This window comes from Peromyscus leucopus, chromosome 1, assembly GCF_004664715.2.
Source record: "Peromyscus leucopus breed LL Stock chromosome 1, UCI_PerLeu_2.1, whole genome shotgun sequence".
Taxonomy (NCBI): domain Eukaryota; kingdom Metazoa; phylum Chordata; class Mammalia; order Rodentia; family Cricetidae; genus Peromyscus; species Peromyscus leucopus.
The window spans coordinates 92,346,384-92,366,226 of record NC_051063.1 but is presented as its reverse complement, the minus strand read 5'-3'; the positions used below and the strand labels follow the sequence as shown (position 1 = coordinate 92,366,226).

Genomic DNA, 19,843 nt, shown 5'->3' with positions numbered 1-19,843 from the left:
GGGTTGTTTTCCTTCTTGGATGTGGTAGAGCTTAGAGTTTGGATCTGCAAGTGCTGGAGAGATCCATGAGGATCCTCTGCGTCTTTGTAGAAGATCTGATGGAGTGTTTGTGGTAGGTGAACTAGAACAGGGCTTGGGCTCCTTAAGTGAACAGCTCAAAATGCCATCTTGGTTCAAGATTTCTGTGTTGTCTGTCTGACCTATGTCCCAGTGAGAGGCAAGCTGTGATTGCTCTTCTCCTCTCTCTGTTCCTCCAGCTTGTCTATCAAAGCCATTCTGGTACTGGTGGAGGCCCAGACCAAAAGAGTAGTTATATAAAATTCCCAGAAGCTGGAGAGGAAGGCAAGGATGGTTCCCCCGCATATAGTGGGAGTGATGTTTCTGATGCCAGGGAGTAGGCATTCTGAATCACCTAAAGGGTGGGGGGCACATCAGGGCAGGTCAGCTACTGGACTCTGGTGTGAGTCCAGAGCTAACATATCATTAAATTGGCTGGCAGCAAAAAGCGACACCAACTGAGTGTCTTTTGTAATTCGGGGTGACTCCCGAGGCGTTTACCTGTAGATCTGCCTGCCACCCAGGAAGCCAGTGTTCCTTGGTGAGGTGCTCACTCACAGGCACCACTTCAGACGTGTGGTTGAAGATGGTTTCTTACAGGGTTTAGCCAAACACAATGTACGTACTTATCTGGTATGTTTTAAAATATGAACTGTCGGCCTAGAAAGATGGTTCATCAGCTATGAGCACTGACTGATCTTCCAGAGGACCTAGGTCCAATTCCTACGTGTTGCCTTACAACTGTTGGTAACTACACTTTCAGGGGATCTGATACCCTCATCTGGTCTCTGTGGGCACTAGGCATGCATGTAGTGAACATAGATACATGCAGACAAAACACCCATACTCATGAAAATACAATAAAAATAAAAAATAAAAAGAAATAAAAATAGTAATTGTCTACTTTCAGATCGTTAAGAACCATGAGTGTTTCTGTGTGGGAATAGTGTTTCTGTGTGGGAATGTGCATGTATGAGTACAGGTGCCCTGGAATCTAGAAGCCAGAGCTGGAGTTATAGTTGGTTATGGTAACTGAACTCTGGTTCTCTGCAAGAGCACTACATGCTCTTAATGGCTGAGCCATCTCTCCAGCCTTGCTAAATGCTAAGATACCCTGAGGGTGAACCAGACTTTCTGAGCAAGGAGGATTATGGTTATGTTTAGGTTACTGCCTGAGAAGTGTTCATCTGTCTTACTAGTGTTTTTTTTTTTCTTTTCTTTAAAGCATATATTATGGTTGACTTGTCTAATCTGGAACATACATTTGTTCTGTAGACCACTTGGAATTCAGGAGGCACTCTTGGGGTTTTGCCAGTTAACCTCTGGGCAAGGTTACTGGTTTTCCTCTTGAGACACTGACGGCTGCTTGAGGGTAAATTGTGGTCTTTTCTTGGAGCTGGAAGGTCACCAGTATTAGGGTTGAAGTCTGTTTCTCCAGGACAGTTGTTTAGCTGGGCATATTCATTACACCTCTCTTGCTGTGACAATAGCTGGCAGTAGATCTTGTGGAAGGAAGGGCTTATCGTGGCTCACATTTCAGGGGGTTAGTCCATCATGGCCAGGAAGGCACTGTGTCAGGAAATTGAGGCAGCTGCTCACATGAAATCTGCAGTCAGGAAACTGAGAGTAACAAATGTGTGTTCAGCAATCAGGAAACTGAGAGTAACAAAAGTGTGTTCAGCTTTCTCCTTTTTATTCAGTCCAGGACCCCAGCTCGGTGGATGATGCCACCCACATTTAGTGTAAGTCTTCCCATCTCACTTGACCCAATCTAGATAATCAGTCACAGACATGGGACTTTCTCCTAAATGGTTCTAGATCCTGTCAGGTTGACAGTCAGTGTAACTGTCAAACTGGAGGGGCTGTTCTCAGCCTGCTGACTGCATCATATTGTGTTCACTGTATCTTTACATCAGGATTTGTGCATTGGAGAGGCTGGGGGTAGATCACCTGGCACTGTGCGTAGGTGGCTGCATCTTTTGAGGAATTCCCAGATGAAGGAGAATTGTGGTCACCTTGGATGGAGGTGGAGGTGGGAGGAAGGGACAAAATTGCTATTTTCAGTGGTTCATGACTGGAGAGGGTAGTTCCTTTATTGATTGGTAACAGCGTGGTAAGGACTGTATCACATGAAGTCAATCAAAGCTTTTCCTGAGCCATCACCTGAGCATATACTCAGGCCTGATCGCACTGGGGAATAAGAATATCTCAGGATGGTAATGTCAAGCCCTCCAGTGGGTGCTCAGGAATGGTGGACTGGGTGAAGAGTTCTTGGCCTGTGGATGGGTTTTGTTGATAGGAAGGTAATTTTTGAAACATATAAGAAATAATTATGATTAGCCTTTCCTTCCTACCAAATGTAGAGGGAACCTGTTGACAACTGGAGCCCATGACACCAAACAAGGCTCACTGGTTGCTGTCTGCTGTGTGATAGACATTGCTTCAGAGTCCGTATTCTAGAGAGTTCTGCCATCTCTGACAGTTACATATATTCTTCAGTTCCACCCCTCTGGCTGCTGAGCCCCACATGATTAGGCCACTTGTTAGCAAGGTTTGTGAGTGTCTGAGATGATAGGAAAATAATTACATGCCCCACTTTACATATGCAAAAGCAATTAACTGTCATTAGTGCCCAGAATTCCTCCCAACTGCCCAGGGAGGTGAGTCAGTGTCATCACTATTCATTAGGAATTAATTAGACGGGGCGTGGTGATGTCAGCTGTGGACAGAGCCCGGAATTCAGCAGTGCCTTCCTCCTGCCTGCCGAGGCTGCCGCGTGAGTCTGATCTGCCTATGGAATTCACTCCACCTCCACAGGAGACTCCGATTCTGTGAAGCTTTGGACAGACTTTAGGCAGCTTCCATCCCTGTACCTCCTAAGGCGGAGATAAAACCCAAGGGCAGAGCAGTGACAGGCGGGCCTACAGACAGACTCCGGCACTGTTCTTCACCTGGGATCCCTGGGAAGCTGTGGAATTGTATTTAGATGTGCCGTCTGAGATTACATTGGAAGGAAAGTTCCTTGTCTCCTCGGGTTTTTTGATGGAGTGTAGCTTGTTTCTCACATAAAACATCTGGGCTTTTGTGAAGATCACTGTGACCTTCAAGCTATCCAATTCGTGGTCACGCTGAGTGCTATAAATATCTCTCTGTGTGATTCCCTTTCCCACACCCCTCCCCCAATGGCTCCCGCTTCTGGCACCTCTGGAGCTAGTGAAGGTCTTGGCTTATTAGCTCTCCTCCCACCCACCCCTGCTCCCCCACGTGCTCCCACTGGCCTTACCAGTTCCTCTCCCTTTGAAGAGGAGCCTCTGGTCCTCACATTACTTTCCCCCTCTCCTGCTTTCCTTACAGCCTTGTCTTCTAGTTCTCTCTCTTCTCTAGTGGTCCCCAGAAAAGGGAAAGAGGGAATGTCAGCAGTTTTTTTTAAGTAAGCTCCCCCCCTCCCGTTTCTCTGTAGCTTTGGAGCCTTTCCTGGAACTCACTCTGTAGACCAGGCTGGCCTCAAACTCACAGAGATCCACCTGCCTCTGCCTCTGCCTCTGCCTCCCGAGTGCTGGGATTAAAGGTGTGCACCACTGCTGCCCAGCTGAAGTAAGGTTTACGATGAAAGTAACCTACCTCTTAGGATTCAGACCGTAGGTATTTGTCTCTTGCACATAACTACTAGTTGTCAGTAATAATGGCTGATAGATAAGATGTGGGACCATACACACTCTGTCTGGCTTGTGTTTCCTTTGACATGTTTCTAATAGGGTGATCCCCCCACTGCCATCTTCTTGTGGACCTCTTCAAGCACTCCATCACTGAGCTCCCTCCCAGTGCTGGAGTGGTTTCTTTTAGTACTTACTAGTCAGTGGAAATTTAGTTAGCATGAGTTTGGGGGATGAGCTGTCATGTTATCAAAACAGGCTCAGGTCATCTGGGTGATGCTCACTCCTTTATTAGCCATTTCTGTATCAGTACTGTGTCATCATTGGGGTGAAAATGTTAGGGTGAGCATAATGGTCCCTTTCCTGGAGTGCATTGGGGTGCAGAGAGAGAGCACAGTAACACAGGAATGCAGGATAGTGGGTGGATGGATGGATTGGCTTCCTTCATGGCTAACAGTGGCCACCGAGGCACATGAGATGTGGTCCTGGGTACTTAGGCAGACATCTAAGTCCAACTCATCGTCTGGCTCCTTTCCTCTGTTTTCGTAGATAATTAAGACACTGGCTAGAACAAGGTTTCTGGATTTCCTTGACCCTCATGCTCAGTGGTGTTTCATTAACCACAAGGGCTAGTTTTAATGAAGGGGTAAGATGTTTCCATGGTGAGGGCCTCATGGGAATCTGCCAGGGGAAGAGCACCTTCTCTTGTCACATGTCACATGTATAGAGTCGGTGTCAGAAGCGCCTGCATTTGCCCTCCCCTCCCTTCTGTCCTCAGGCTCTTAGACTCGGCTGTGTGGGTCAAGTGCACTTATGACACCTCCCCCTGCTCTTAGCAATCTTGAAATGTTGGTGGGTTCTGAGGAAGGAATGTCCATGGCGGAAGGGCGGCTGTCTAGCCAATTAGCAGGCTTTTTGGGTTATTGTTAACAGCTGTGTTTTGAGTAGTGCGGGCTAGGAAATTTTAGGAGACAAGGGGCCTACAGAGTGGTGTTCATGATGGAAACTGAGGTCCTTTGACTACATAACACATACACACGTTTTTGTTGGTTTCAGCAGTCTTTCCTTGGAGACACTTGAACCACCTTGCCCAAAAGAATATGAAAACTATAATTTGTGAGAAAGTTTGAACTAAGGTGGATATTAGGAAGCTAATTGTCAACAATGTGAAGTTTCTGTTTGGTCTTCTGAAGACTTTTAAGATGCAAATCCTTAGTAAATTGATTTCCTTTTTAAGTGAGCTCTCAGAGGCATACCTTTATTCCTCCACCGTCCTGTGTTTGGGGGGTATTTTGGCATCGTGGCATGCTTTGTCTAGAGAGGATTGACTGGATAGTCAGTGAGTGAGGGAGGGCACATGGTTTTTCAGATGACCAACTCTTCCTTTTATATCTCACAGCAGTCAGGTTTCAGCTGCCCCCCTCCCCACCCCATTGCTTTTCTACATTTGAATAGAATTTAATATCTCCATTGTATACGTGAAAACCTGAGCTTTAAAAAGATTCACTAATTTAGTTTGAGCCATGTGATTCTTCGTGAGTCAAGTTTTGAATCCATATCCCAGTTTGAATGTAACACACACACACACACACACACACACACACACACACACACAAACACACACACAGTCTTACTTCTTCATTCTGAATTGAGGGAAACTGGACTTTCATAGTCAAAAGATGTGTGGGGAAGGGAAGACATCAGCTCTGCAGATGGCCTGTGAATAATCCATTATGTTCTGCAGTGGTGGTGATGATGGTGGTCTCACTGCATAGGTTGGCCTTGACTTCTGGGTCCTCCCATCCCCACCTCCAGAGATCTGAGATGATAGGCGTATGCCAATGTACCTGACTTGATTAGATCTTAATGTTGGTAATAAGCAGGTGCTTTTTGGTGTGCATTCAAATCAAGGTAGATTGAGCAGTAACCAGCTGTATACATGTAGGATGCTCGTAAAGTGTGACTGATACTCTCACAGTCACTAGAGTGACAAGGACAATTTCCAGGATGAGGTGGCTTTGGAGCTGAGGAGTGGAATGCCTGGATGGTTATTTTGGTATCTAGTATGGGGCGCTTTCTCAGCCAGCCCTACCAGCCTTGTGATCAAAACTCTCTGCCCATACAGGGGCTCATCTTACACTTGGGTTGTAAAACCAAGAACCTGAGTAGCTCTGTAGATTTTGTGCCTGGTGTTTTTTTGGACTGTGTGCTGCTTTAGGTCCAGAGGAGGTAACTTCATCCTGCTGAGCTCCAGTAGGATAAATTGCAAGAGCCTAATCACCAAGTTCTTTCTTTCCCTCTAAATGAATCAAAATGTAGGAGTGTTTAGAGCTATGTTTGTGCTTCCTGGGTGGATGGATCAATTAATGTGTGTGACTTTTAGCCTGAGAAGCAACTTGAACGTTGTCGGCAAGCCTTTGCTGCTAGTCTTCTGAGGTGAGGCTATCCTTGGTGGACAGTTTGGCTAGTGGACAGGCTTTCCTTATGGTGGAGTCTTTTTCCAAACATCATAGAGTGGGGCTGTCCCCTCCCTTGTGATTTTAGATGTAATGGTGAGGGGTGAGTAGTTATGAAGGCCCATAGGGATCCCAAGGGTTTGTCAGGCTGTAGGAAAAGGATCTTTGAGGAGAGGCAGACCTGAAGGATGGATAGACCCTCAGGGATGATAGGGTCAAGTTAAGTGAGGAAATGGGTGTTGACCTAATTGGCTGTGCAGTTTCAGCATCCCAGTGTGAAGGTGGGAGGTGCTGAGGAGCCAGTGAGTGTCCTCCCACTGGTGAGTTCCAGCATAGCCTGTGTGACCAGCTGATGAGATAGATGCTCTTAAGACTTTGGGTGGGGGTTGTTGGTATGTTTTCTTCTGGAGACTATACTTTTAGTTGCATAAGAACCTTCTTCCTAGGTTTACAAAGGCCCAGGCCTCTCAGCTCTCACTCTGCTGAATTCCATCCCTTGGCTATAGTGGTTGAGCACCCACACATCTAATATATATCTTTAAGTGCAGCTTCCTTGAGCGAATTCATTCTGCTGGGATCTGTCCTGGCTTGGCCTATGGTTTTATATGTGTGTGCATTGTTTTTTTTTTTTGGTTGGGAAAGGCTAGCCACTATCAAAGAGTTCCCTCCTATTCTCGTAATTTCTCCAGTAAGCAATCACTAGGGTGGTTACAGCTTAGCTCAGATTTTATAGTACTCTCAGATCCCAACCCAAAATGTAATCACTTGAAAATTAAAAAGGCCCATGAGGCGCAGGCAGGCACCCAAAGTTCATCTTGGGGCCGGTCACAAAACCCTTTCTTGTTTCATAATTTATACCTTGACATTGGCAAATTTTGACGTCCTGTGTAAGCGTATGTGTGTTGGTACAGGCTTGTCAATATTTTGCTGACATGTTCTCTGAATGATGGCTTAGAGATAACAGTTAAAACCAAGCATACTACCTTTTTTTAAAAAAATACAAATGCTAGCTAGGCAGATCTCTGTGGGTTCCAGGCCAACCTGGTCTACAGAGTGAGAAACAGGACAGGCACTGAAACTACACAGAAAAACCCTGTCTTGAAAAACAAACAAACAAACAAACAAACAAACAAACAAACAAAAAACCCAACCAAGCAACCAAACAAAAGGCTGCCAAATTGAGGAAAGCCAAGTGAGGAGTCCAAAACCACCTATCAGTTAGACCATGGGTTATGCTCTATTCCGAGGGTCTGTTGACCCACGCATTGGTGAGAGGATACAGTTGGGAGAGGCAAGGGAAGAAACTCGGTTTTTTGTGCTCAGCTGACCGCACCTTGGAACATGGGCATGCTTTCCTCTTGCCTCTTGTGTTGAAATACTGCAGGGATGTAAGGGGAGCAGCCGTGATCACATGAGGCCCTCCCTGCTCAGGCACACCATGATTCCTTTTCCATCATTCCCCAGGAGTGATTCTCCTCCCTCCTTCTTTTGGGGAGCCCTCTGCATTAATGATCTGATGTGGTTTTCACAAAGCAATATTGATATGTTAGTGTGCAGCCAGCAGGGAGTACTGGATTAGATCATTTTCACCTTGGTGTCAAGCCAGCATGACATTTGTTTAGAAAGCTTATCCCCTTGTGACTATAGGAGGCATGTATAATTGAAAGGGAATGCGTTTACATTTTGGAGGAAGATTTCTTGTGGTTCTGTTATCTCCACTGCCCAGAAGAAGGAAGGAAAGATTGCCCCACAGTTTCCAGATGACTGGGAGAGTATGCTGCAGGACCGGCTGCTGCCCCATAGGGATGGGGACATCCCCACAAGCATGGCAGGTGTGGGAGCGGACTGAACTGGTCTCTGCTTCATTCAGGGTTAGAGTTTAGGACCGGGTGTCCTGACTCCACAGGGGTCCACAAGGTAGGAGCCCCAAAGATCAATGTGCTAGGTCTCGGTCAACTGGTACCGCTGACTGGTAGGATGAGTACCCGTGGCACTGAAGTAATCTCATTTCTCTTGTCCCCCACTCGTGCATGATCTTGTATTGAGATGGTGTGACATTTCGCTTAGGATGTCACTTGCTAGAGTGAAGCTGATATCTTTTATTTTATTGTATTTTTTTTTTAAAAAAACTTGTTCTGCTATGGGGATTTGACTACCCTTGAGTACGGCACTGCTTGTAGGGTATGGGCACTTAGTAAAAGATTCTCACGTGAGAGCCTTGCAGATGTAGCTCTGAGTGATTGCCTTCATTGGTGAGACTTTCCTCTCATCGAGGAAGATTGCCTGGCTTCAGCCGGCCGTTAATGTTTTTGTAGGGTGCTTAACACGACACACAGTGAACACAATCACCTGGGATCTCAGAATTCCATATTCTTCACTGGAGTTATTGTCCACGAAACACTAATGGCCAAGACCCTACAGTGCAGCTCATAGGAGCAGTGTGTGGATGATGATCACGTCCTTATACTATTTTATGATTTCTCTTTTAGGTTTGTTTTCTTGAAAAGGCTCCAGGCTTCGGCTTGGAAAATCCAACCGCCAAAATTGAGCCCAGCAGCTGGAGCGGCAGCGAGAGCCCTGCCGAAAACATGGAAAGGATGAGCGACTCGGCAGATAAGCCGATGGACAATGATGCGGAGGGGGTCTGGAGTCCTGACATAGAGCAGAGCTTTCAGGAGGCTCTGGCTATCTATCCGCCGTGTGGGAGGAGGAAAATCATCTTATCAGACGAAGGCAAAATGTATGGTAAGTGGCCTGGAACATTCCTTTCAGGGACTGCAACCTGCCGTGGCGGGAGGGGATGTTCTCTGAAGCCAGCTCGGATGCTCTTTGTGGAATGACAGTTGGATATCCCAGGGACCAGGGCTCCACTACAGAGTGTCGATAAGGGGTACTGGGATAACATCTCTGGGGGTTTTCTCTTTCTTCCTGCTTGACAGGCCTTCTGGCAGATGCTCTGAAGGTCCAGGTGCCACAGTGGCATTCATGCAGGAGGGAACAAGTTCTTCAGCACACGCCCTCCATCTCAAGGGAGTCCTGCCATTTAGCTCCACATAGCTGGTGTCAGGAATGGGACCGAGTCTCCTGAATCCTTCCCACCCTTGCAGGAAGAGCCTGTGATTTAGAGTTGTATATGACATTTATTTTTATTGGCTGCGGATGTGGCTCAGTTGGTAGAGTGCTTGTTTAGCATCACAAAACCCAAGGTTTAATCCACAGCACTTGGGAAAGTAGGTACGGTTGTGCACGCCCTGTAATCCTAGCACTCGGGAAGTAGAGGCAGGAGGCCCAGAAGTCCTAGCTCATCCTTGGCTACACCGGAACTCTTGGCCAGCCTGGACTACAGGAGACCCTGTTTCAACACTATGCCCCTCTACAGAAAATATTCAAATCCCCCCCTGAACTGGGCAGATAAAACACACGTGTGGGCTTGAGCAGCCTGTTTGACTCTGCTTCCCACTTGCAGTTGAACGGCCAGCTGAGATGCTGTTGTTGACTCCCCCAAGCCCCCTAAGTACCAGCTTCACCTTCCCTGGGTGAGGTCCTGTAGGTAGGCTCCGAAGGCAGCTGCATGAAGGTGAGGAAGGCAAGCCCAGCTTTCCGAATGGCTCGGGATGCCAGCAGCAGCAGCAGCAGCAGCAGCAGCTAGTGTGACGCTTGCCTCCACAGTGTTGGGATGTCTCTCTTCTTTTCCAGAATGCTTCCAGCTGCAGACCTGTGCTTTCTGGCCACCTACCTTTTAGGGAAGCAGATGGCAGGTGGTTGCTTGTACATAGTGTTTGTCTAATTGAGTTGACAGAGTTTATGTTGTCACCAAGTCTAAAGAGATGCAAACAGCGTAAATTCCAAGAACACCAGCTCATCAACTGCCCGAGGCCGTTAACTCAACAGAGGAGTGATTTATTTCTCAGTAATTCCGACTCTTTCTGTAATAGGATGTTGTACCTTTAACCCTGCACTTCTCTGTCAGCGGCCCAAGGAGGCTGTGCTCAGAGCAGCGAAGGCTGCTGAGGAGGAGAAAGCAGATGGTGGTACAGCTGCCACCAGCTGTGGCCCGCCTGCCCTCCCCCTTCACCATGGATGATGTAATGGAAACAAAGACACTTTTGCTCTCTGTGGCACTGAGCCTCTCAGCCTGTCATGCACCCGGGAGTGAGAACCCAGACTTGTGGCATTTCTTTTAGGCTCTCGTGAGTTCTGTAGCCACAGAATCCTCTTTGTATCTAGGGTAGCGAAGTTGGGCCAAAACTGCTCAGCTGCCATGGGTGGATGGTTTTGGAGCCTTAGGTGTCCCGAGTCCTGTCTTCCCCTGCTCTCCCCCCCCCCCACCATGGCTTTCATTCGTTCGTTTGAGCTGACTTTGTCACGCGTGGGGAAGCGTAGCTTTGGGACATTGCGTGTGCAGCTCCCACTCATTTGCTCAGACATTGTTTTAATCTAGGTTAATGGTGTAAGCTGGGTTTGGTAGGGTACACCTGTGATCCCAACACTCAGGAGGCTGAGGCAGGAGGACAAGTGGGGGTTTAGGGCCAGCCTGGGCTATCTAGTGAGACCATGCCCAGAAAACGACAGTTTGTTTGTTTTTTCTCCATTGAGATTTTCCTTTGTGAATAGTTGACCACTTTGCTATAACTCAGTTGTGAACTTTTTATGTGAAGATGATTTTTAAGGTCTCTGGCTGTGAACTGAACCACGGGAAACTTCAGATTTGAGTTGTTCTGTCCACAATTAACCTGATCACTTTTGCCCTTGATGTTGTCTAGTTTTGAGCTCCTGGGAAACAAGGTCAAATAAATGATCACCACAGGTCCTTGGGGATTTGCCATGTTGGACGTTGTGGTTTTAGCGGAACTTAGTTATTAGATACTGGTAAGCTTGGTGTTAGCCGTGGGACATGTCTGTATCACCAGGGTACTTCCCAGTTCTGTTTTTGAGATGGGTGTCTTTTTCCTTAAGTCAACACTATCTGATTATTGTCTGTGTTGGTAACCAGCCAGATTTAAAATGAGGCAACCCCTTTGAGGGAACAGCTTCAGGAACCACAGCTCACTAGGGAGGAAGAGTCTAGGACTGCTTGTGGGTTTTCACAGGGCAGAGAGTACAGAACCTGTAGGATTTTGTTTCCTGACTGGGGAGGAAGAGATGGATTTTCTGCGCTGAGCTTGCAGTATCCTGGTCTTTCCACCAAGGAAACACTCCCCTCAGCTCTCCATCCTTGTGCCATGTAATAGAATGCCCCTGCTATCTTGGCACGAAGTGTAGTAGTTCCTGGACTAGGGGAGGTGGAGATGGACCCCCACTTCATGGGAGCTGCCTCTGCCCTGCCAGGGACTTTGCAAGTAGAGAAAGTTGACTTTCCACAGGGATACCTCAGCCACCTGGGGACAGAGTCACGTGAGCTGGTGTAAGGCCAGAACCACCTCTGTAATCAAGCTTTTGCCGTCACATACAAGAATCACAACCTAGGTGGACCAGGAATCAGCAGCCCCTAAGAGCTTTAAAAAACGAATGCACTGCAAGTCTCTGGGGTTCTCTGCAGTCAGTCAGTGCGTGTTTCCCTTGAGGATGCCGCTGTTCCTCTGTTTCTGAGCATTTGTGGAGTTCTTTGTGAAGTCACGAGTCCTGAAACGTTGGAAGAAGCAGGGTCAGTTGCTTTATTTTGGTAACGAGATTTCCATCATGGTTGACAGGAGAGTAAATGGAAAGTTCTTTATGATAAGCTTTCGTCCCTTGGAGAAAATGGCTTAATTTTTTTGTGACCTTGGACTTCTGGGCATCCGAGGCTGTGTATCCGGCCTCTGTGTGCCTGGCCGTCTTCTCTGCTCCGAGATGTACAGTGCTTATTCTCAGGTCCGCCTCTGAATTTGCTCTAAAGGCACACAGGCCTCTCTCTCTTTAGCTCTGCCCCTCATTTCTTATCTTATTTTTGCATAGCTGTGTGCTGCTTCTTGTAGTGGGGGAGGATGGGATGAGAGGGAAGTTTTTAGTGAATGCGCTTGTCTGAAATTAGATTTCAGGGGAGTACACCCCCTAGTGAAAACCGACAAAACAGAGCAGCACCGATCCAGGGGAGTACCTGTGTCTCTTTCCCCTGTAACTGAAGACACCAGTCTGGCAGTGTGGTCAGATGTCCTTGGAATCCTACAAGGGTTGGGACAGAAACCAGTTTGCAGTGCTTGTCAGCCCTAGAGGCAGACAGGTGCAGCACTTAGCAGTTTAGACTGTAATTAATATGAACCCTGGCCCTGCACTTTTAGGTCTCCGGCTTCGGGCAAGTTGCCTTCTTCCTTCTCCCTGTCTCAAAGGCTGAAGATCCAACTTCAGAGGATTGCTACAAAAATTAACTGAAGCGATTGTGATCTGGTATTGCACATTGTGATTGAAAAACATCTTACACACGAGTGCTAAATGAGTGTTTGTGAACCGAAAACATGGCCGAGGCTTCTGCCTTTGTCGTCTTAAGGCTTTGTATGTTATTTCCAGCTAACTTCCCTAAGAGCTCCCCGTTGTGCTGTGATGAGGGGGCTGGGCAGGGAGGGGCCGCGAAGCTGTGGATGTGGTGTCTGGAAAGTTTCAGATCCACGTCTGCCCAGCTCCAAAGCCTGGGCTGCCCCTACTATCCTTTCTTTCCATCCTTGGTAGAAGCCATTGCCCGGGGATCCAGCAGATCAGTGTTGAGCACCAACTGTATGCCAGTCTCATGCTTGGGGTTGCCAGGATGACGGCAGGGAACCAGACAGACACAGTCCGAGTCCCTGCCCTCATGGAGCTGTCACAAGTTCATTTGCCGGCAACTGACCTGAGGTCAGGGCCGGGTGCCAGAGATTTCTGGGAAGTCTGAGGACGCTTTGAAGATGGTCACCTTCCACTTAGCCTTTTGAAGCTTGTTCTTGGCGACCAAAGTCCAGGACACCTGGCCTGCTGCTGGCAGGAAGAGAACACAGCAGGGAGGGTCGAGATCACAAGGCTGGCCCTGATGCTGGCCAGAAAGATGTCTGGAAGGTTCTAGTGTCCTAGGACTCTGCAGGCACAGCCACTGCTAGGCAATGACTTTCTCCTTCTGTGAGCGGATACCTCTAGCCTCTTTCTTGAGAACAGCTGGGTGGGAGACAGCCCTCTACCCAGCTTTTTTTTTTTTTTTTTTTTTTTTTTTTTTTTTTTTTTTAAAGTGGTGCTGGGGATTAAACCCAGGATCTCATGCAAGTAAGACAAGGATTCGGTCAAGTGATTCATATCCCCAGCTGTATGTGGGGGGGGGTGTCTTTTCTTGCTTGGATATTAGGTCCTCTGGTCAGTCCTAGAGAAATAGCTAGTTCACGAGGACAGGGAAGATGTATGTGTGCCTCTCCCCCATTTCTAACTCCTGTCTTGCCAGTCATGAGCAGGATTTGGGATTGCCTGTTGACTTGTTTTTTCAAGAGGAAGGGGCTTGCTCAGTGAGTCAGGACATCTGCCCAGGGCATCAGAATGAGTGCACATGGGTGAACACAACTGTGTGCCCGTCAGCCAGCTAGAGGGGCCCATGCTGGCTCTAGCCAGCCCTGAGAACCATTTAAGGAGAGGCAGGACTGTCTGTGCCTCCACAGGAAAACTGCTTTCGTGGTTCATTTTGGGGTTGAGGATGGTGGCTGAGTGTGTGGAGCTCCCAGAGGCTCTGGTATGTAAATGATTACAGACTCCAATGCCTACAGTCGCTGGATCTTAGGAAACTGTGTCTTGGGGCCTGAGATGAACATATTCTTGCTAGTTCTCCATCGGAGCATCCTATGGCATCTTTAACTCCCTCCCTCCCTCCCTTCCTACCTACCTACCTGTTGTTTCAAGATGATTGGTTAAAGTGTGAAACACACAGAGCTTTACCCTGGAACCGTCAGGAAACAGGGACTCCGTGTGCTTCCTGCAGACTTTTTGTAGGGTCACATGCACTGAAGTATCTTGGATGCTTCTCGCTTGCACTCTCAGAACCTCCGATATGGGCAGAAGTGGTAGAAAAGGGAAGAAGAGAGAGAGAGGGCCTTGCTCATTTTGTCACATAGGTGAAGGCAGAGGACCCTTGTTTTTTGTAGCGTGTTGTCAATTCTTCGTTGGAGGATTAGGAAGGAATTCTTATCCAAATAAGGACACAAGGGGAGCCAGGGTGAGTTCTGGGCTCCTCACTGCAGATGAGTAATAGGGGATTTTGACCCAGCTTGGTTCCTGTGAGACTAGCCCGTGTCATCAGTATTTTGATTGGGAAATAATGGGGTGGGGGTGGGGGTAGGCATGCAGACGATTATTTCCGAGGCGTGTGGCTTAGTAATGGGTCATGAGGGAGGAAAAGGAAAAAAAAGCCAAGTCATTCTCAAATTCTTCTACTTCTTAAGGACTTTGCCATGGCAGTGGACAGTCAGGAGTCAGGTGGATTTAAAAGTCACCCATTGAAGTGTGTGTTCTGACTATGATTTGGGGACAATATATAGGAAGTAATGAAAACAGATGACCTGTTTGAATTGCTTTTTAGAATGGTGTTGTTTCCTTAGTCTTCCTAACAACCCAATGACAAAGGAACTCTAGGAATCTCCATTTTGTGGCTGAGGAAGCTTGAGATCACACAGCAAAGAAGCTGGAGTGGACATTTCTAGCCAGGTCAGTCAGTACAACTAAGTGGTACCATTGAAGTATATTTTGTTGTCGAGGTACACACTTTAGTGTTGTGGGGAAGGAGGGAGAGAAAATGATTGGGAATTTCCTGCTTTGGAGCCTGTCCTGGAACTCGCTTTGTAGACCAGGCTGGCCTCGAACTCACAGAGATCTGCCTGCTTCTGCTTCCCGAGTGCTGAGATTAAAGGCGTGCACCACCACCGCCAGGCTTAATTTCCATATGTTTAATTCAAAGTAGATGAGTGGGCAAGTGAGAATGAGAAACAGACAATTACCTTCTCTAACTTTGAATTTTGGGGAAGGAAACACTTAGTGGTTTTCTTTAGATTATAGGCCCCTTCTGGCCAAAGATGATGAAGGCATATTTGTAGGTAGTTGTAGGTGACATCACATATGGCCAGTCTCTTTCAGGGTGGTATAGTCATAGACCTTGACAGGGAACTTCACATGACTTTTGGAGCCTGAATTTCAGAATGGCGGGGTGGAAAAGGGAGAGCCTCTTACCATGAAACAGTTTGAGTCTGAGCAGGGAAATGAGGATGCCACCTGGGCAGGTGGTATAGAAACTGCCAGTGTAGCCAGGTACTGTACCAAGGAGGGCATGTTCACCACGCCAAGATACCTGGCACTCATTCTGAGTAGAGTGAGACCTCTGCAGCGTTTCGGGAGAGGTACATGACTGACGTGACTCACTCTGTGTATTACGAAGCCACTTCTTCAGGCAAAGATGAGTTAGATGCCTCTTAACACTCTTCCGTGGGCATTGCAGCTGATGTTAGAGTGTGCCTTGCAGATGGGGGAAGTTTCCAAGGTGAAACCCACGGAACCGGCTGACCAGAAGTGTTTTGTAAAAGAATGGGAGGTTTACGTTGAGGTTGCTCCTGGGTGATGGAGAGGTAGGTGGACTGTGGAATGAGGTGGGGAGTAGAGACAGGAGAGGCAGGTTTGGGAGAGGGTGGGAATGAGGTGCCTTGCGTCATGCACTTGTCCCAGGTATCTGTCAATGGGGCTTGCCCTGTGAGGTGTTAGAAACTCAGGCCTAGAGCTCAGGTTGGAGGTGGACGGAGGAGGAGAGTGCATTCCTATACTCCAGGAGTGGTGTTGCGGCTTGTGTGGCCTGATTAACAGTTTAGCAAGGCCGAAGCTGGTGTGGGTTAAAAGACATCATTATGTGTGTGTATTGCACAGTGCACACACATGTATAGAACTCAGAGGATAGTTTGTGGTAGTCAGTTCTTCCCTTCGACCATATGGGTTCCAGTTATCCAACTCAGGTCATCAGGCTTGAGGGGACAAGCATCTTTACCTGCTGAATTATCTTGTAGGCCCCTGGTGTAGATTTTAAATGAAATGTCTGGAGTTGTGGGGAGAGAAAACAGGTTGCTTCCTATGCCCTCACCCCCACCCCCACCCCATTTTCCTTCCTTTCTTTCTGACAGGGTCTTATATAACCTAAACTTACTCTGGAGCCCAGGAACATGACCGTAAACTTCTGTTCTCCATGCCTTTACCCTCCTAGTGCTGGGATTGCATGAATGGGATACCATGCCCCGTGTGTGCAGTGCTGTGGTTGAACGTAGGCCTTGTGCATGCTGGGCAAGCACTCTGCTGAGCGACACACCAGCCCCAAGATGGCCTTTTCTGCTTTTTGAAACAAAAGAAAGAGTCTATGGTTCCTCGACCTGATTATCAGCAGCAGAAACTTGAGCTAAGAGGGGAGGGGAAGAGGAGAGAGAGGGGTGGGAAGGGAGAGGGAGAGAGGAAGGGAAGGAACATTCAAAGAATCTCTGGGAGTGTGCTTTGAGTACTTGGGTGAATTAGGTGCTCATCCAGGTTTGAGAACCACAGGGCTGGTGGGCATAAAGTCTTTGGACTTGCCAAAAGAATTGTGTCAGCGGAGTGACTCCCGATGTCCTCCTCGCACTGTGAACTGTGGGTGACTTCATCCAGTCTGCCTTTTACCCACAAGGACCATGATCATGACCAGGCTCTGGGGTGGGTGGAGGTGGTGGTCTTTGACCACATGTAAAAGAGACATGATACCTTGGATGGCTATCAAGTTAAGAGAAGACTAATTTTTAGGGCAGGGGATGGGTGTGGCCACATGGTGAGCCAGGGAGAGCAGTCTGTGAATTGCGGGTGTTTTTGATGGAGCAAAAGCTAGAAGGGACTTTGGAGGGCTGACAGTGATTAAGGCCACATGGCTGAGCTGGCCCATAGCTGTGGGGGAGTGGAGTAGGCTTCATGCAGCTGTGGGAGAATGGGACCTAGACAGACAGGCTGAACAGAATTGCTGGCTGAACCACAGAGGGCCCAAGGGAAGTTGGAGGTTACTACTTTCTTTGTTGAAAATTTTATTGAGATAATTATAGATTCACATGCAATTGTAAGAAATAATACACAACGGGTTTCTTTGTGTGCAATTTGCCCATTGCCCCCAGTGGTTAGTTTTTGCACAATTGTGATACCATAGCCAGGATGTTGACATCAGCACAACCCATTGATCTTACTAAGATTTTCCCAGTTATACTTGTGTGCGTGCGTGTGTGTGTGTGTGTGTGCGTAGTCAGGCTCATTGGGTTGTGTGCAGTGTCTTCTCTGTTCCATCAGTCAGAATGCAAAACCCTGGGTTGCTCCTTATTGACCCCGCCACATTCTGTCCTGCCCTTTCCTTACCTATCTCTGTCTTCTGGCAACCACCAATGTATGTAGTCTTTTGACAGTGGCATCCCCCCCCCCCCCCCAGTCCCATTCACTCATTTCCTGGAGATGATCCAGTTATATGTGCATATCAACAATTTATCCCTTTTTATCATTAAGAAGCATCCCACAGTGTATGTGAGCCACAAAACTTTTGTGTGTTTGTAGGTATGATGTGGTATGCATGTATGTGTGGGTGTGGCGATCTATACACACACATGTGGAAGCCAGATCACATCAGGTGTCCTTTTCTGTCACTCTCTGCTTTATTCCCTTCAGACAGTGACCCTTGATGAATGTGGATCTAGGCTCACAGCTAACAAGCTCTAAAGATCCTCCTGTTTCTGTCACCTACAGCACAGTGACAACAGGTGTGTATGCTGCAATGCCTTGATTTTTACATGGATGCTGCTATTTGAATGCAGGTCCTTATGCTTACACAGCAAGCATTCTTAGCCACCGAGACATCTCCCCATCTCAGGTTCAAACGGTGAAATGTATTTTGGAGAGCAACTGGCCTTTTGCCACCTCCTCTCCTTTGGGAGCATTTGTTTTTGGATTTCTAGTGGAGTCTGTGGGGTAAATGACTTGGGAGGGGGACATTGAACTCCCAGGCTGTTTTCCAAGGTGGCCGCACTGTTTCATGTTCTTACCTACATTCTCTACACCCTCACCTCCTTTTCGTCCTAGCCGTCCCTGTTTATGTCACTCACTGTAAAAAGGGGGTGTCACCAGCTCCTGCTTTCCTGATTCGCATTCCATAGGGACTGCTGAAGTGGACTATCTTTTCCTGCGCTCATTTGGTGGTATGCATCTTCCTTGGTGGTGACATCACTTCAGGTGTTTTTTCTATCTTGTAATCGGAGTTTTGGAGAATTAAGGGCTTTGTGGGATTCATGGCTTGAAATATTTTCTCCTTTTTGTAGCTTTTTTTCCCTTCTAGCTTTTTTGTATTGGGGTTGGGGGGGTGAGCATCAAAACCCAACATTTTTCAGGTTAGTAAAACTTTTGAGTGGGGAGTGAGTATGATTTTTGTTTTTTCCCTTTTTGAGACAGGATCTGGCCTGAGACTGGCCTTGAATGCCTGATTCTTCTACCTCTTTCTCCCTAGTGCTGAGATTTTACGTGTGTGCCACTGTGCCCAGCTGGGTAAAACTTTTAATTAACAAAAAGCAGGAGCTTAGTTTCCCTGCTGGCTAAGGGGTTAGCATTCCTTCTGTGAGTCATGCTCCGTGCCTAGCCTAGAGGCTGTCTGTTCTGTTACTTTAAAAGTGTCATGTTTCATACCACAGTGTGCAATCCATTTTCAGTTCAATTCTGTGTCAGGTGGAGAGCTTGTCTTTTCAAGGGAGGCTATTGGCATGATTAAATATCTTAGGTCTGTCCGTAGCCTGGCATCAGAGTGGGAGCTGGTGTGTGTGGGGATGGAGAACATGGGAGATGTGGAGGGCCCCAGTCATGACAGATGGAGACTGAGAGTGGGCACGGGATTGCAGGCTCTTGAATAGACAGGAAGATTCTTAGTGAGTTTCGTGGTATGGACACTGGTATAGCCAGGATGTGTGAATGTGGGCTGTGGCCATGGAGACAAGGAAGAAGACGAGCATGTGGGGCCATCAGTGATCTGTGTTGGTTTAGAAGAAGTACAGTGTGTATTTGTGAATAAGGTACCTGAGCCACCCTTACTAGGGGACTTTAGATGACCCCTTGGCTATGGGTAGAAAGAGCTTGATAAATTTGAATAACTTGAACCCAGTAGACAGCAGGTGGCAGAACCTGAGGAGAAGGTTAGAAGACATGCTTCCTTTTTGTCTGGTTCCACACCATATGTATTTGTGAGGTCTCCTTAGACCAGTTATCATCAGCAGAATGGAGACAAGAAAACCAAGGTATTCCTCCCTTCTCCTTAGCAGCGTTGGGAGAGAATGCAGTCATGTGTGAGAACATGCCTCCAACAGAACTGGTCTAGGGTTTTTTGGAAGGCTTGGCCCAAGGAGTGTTGTTAAGGAGAGATTGGGCGGAGTTTCTGCAAAGGAAGAGTGGATTGTGTGTAGAACAGACTTTATGGGCCTGAGTTACATGTGATGGGAAGGACCTGTAGGAGCCTGTGGTTGGGCAGAGGGGAGGAGCCCCAGAGTGGGCAGGAGGTTCTGCAGCCTCAGAGAGAAGGGAGAAGACATCGGATGCTGTCAGACAGACAGGCAGGCAGACAGACAGACAGGCAGGCAGACACACACACACACACACACACACACACACACACACACACACACACACACACACACCGCCGTCCCCTTGCCAACCTCTACCTCTAGAGCCCCAAGTCCTTGCTTAGTG

At 47.7% G+C, this 19,843-nt stretch overlaps 1 protein-coding gene across 9 annotated transcripts in view; it reads left to right on the top strand.

Annotated features, from left to right (window-relative positions):
• The window catches only part of Tead1 (TEA domain transcription factor 1), a 229,860-nt gene that overhangs the window by 73,485 nt on the left and 136,532 nt on the right, over positions 1 to 19,843 (top strand). For all 9 annotated transcript variants that reach the window (XM_028875863.2, XM_028875861.2, XM_028875857.2 and 6 more), the window contains exon 2: positions 8,656 to 8,911. In XM_028875863.2, the coding sequence (XP_028731696.1) occupies positions 8,755 to 8,911 (157 nt within the window). In that variant the 5' untranslated portion in view covers positions 8,656 to 8,754. The remainder of the gene's footprint in view (positions 1 to 8,655; positions 8,912 to 19,843) is intronic.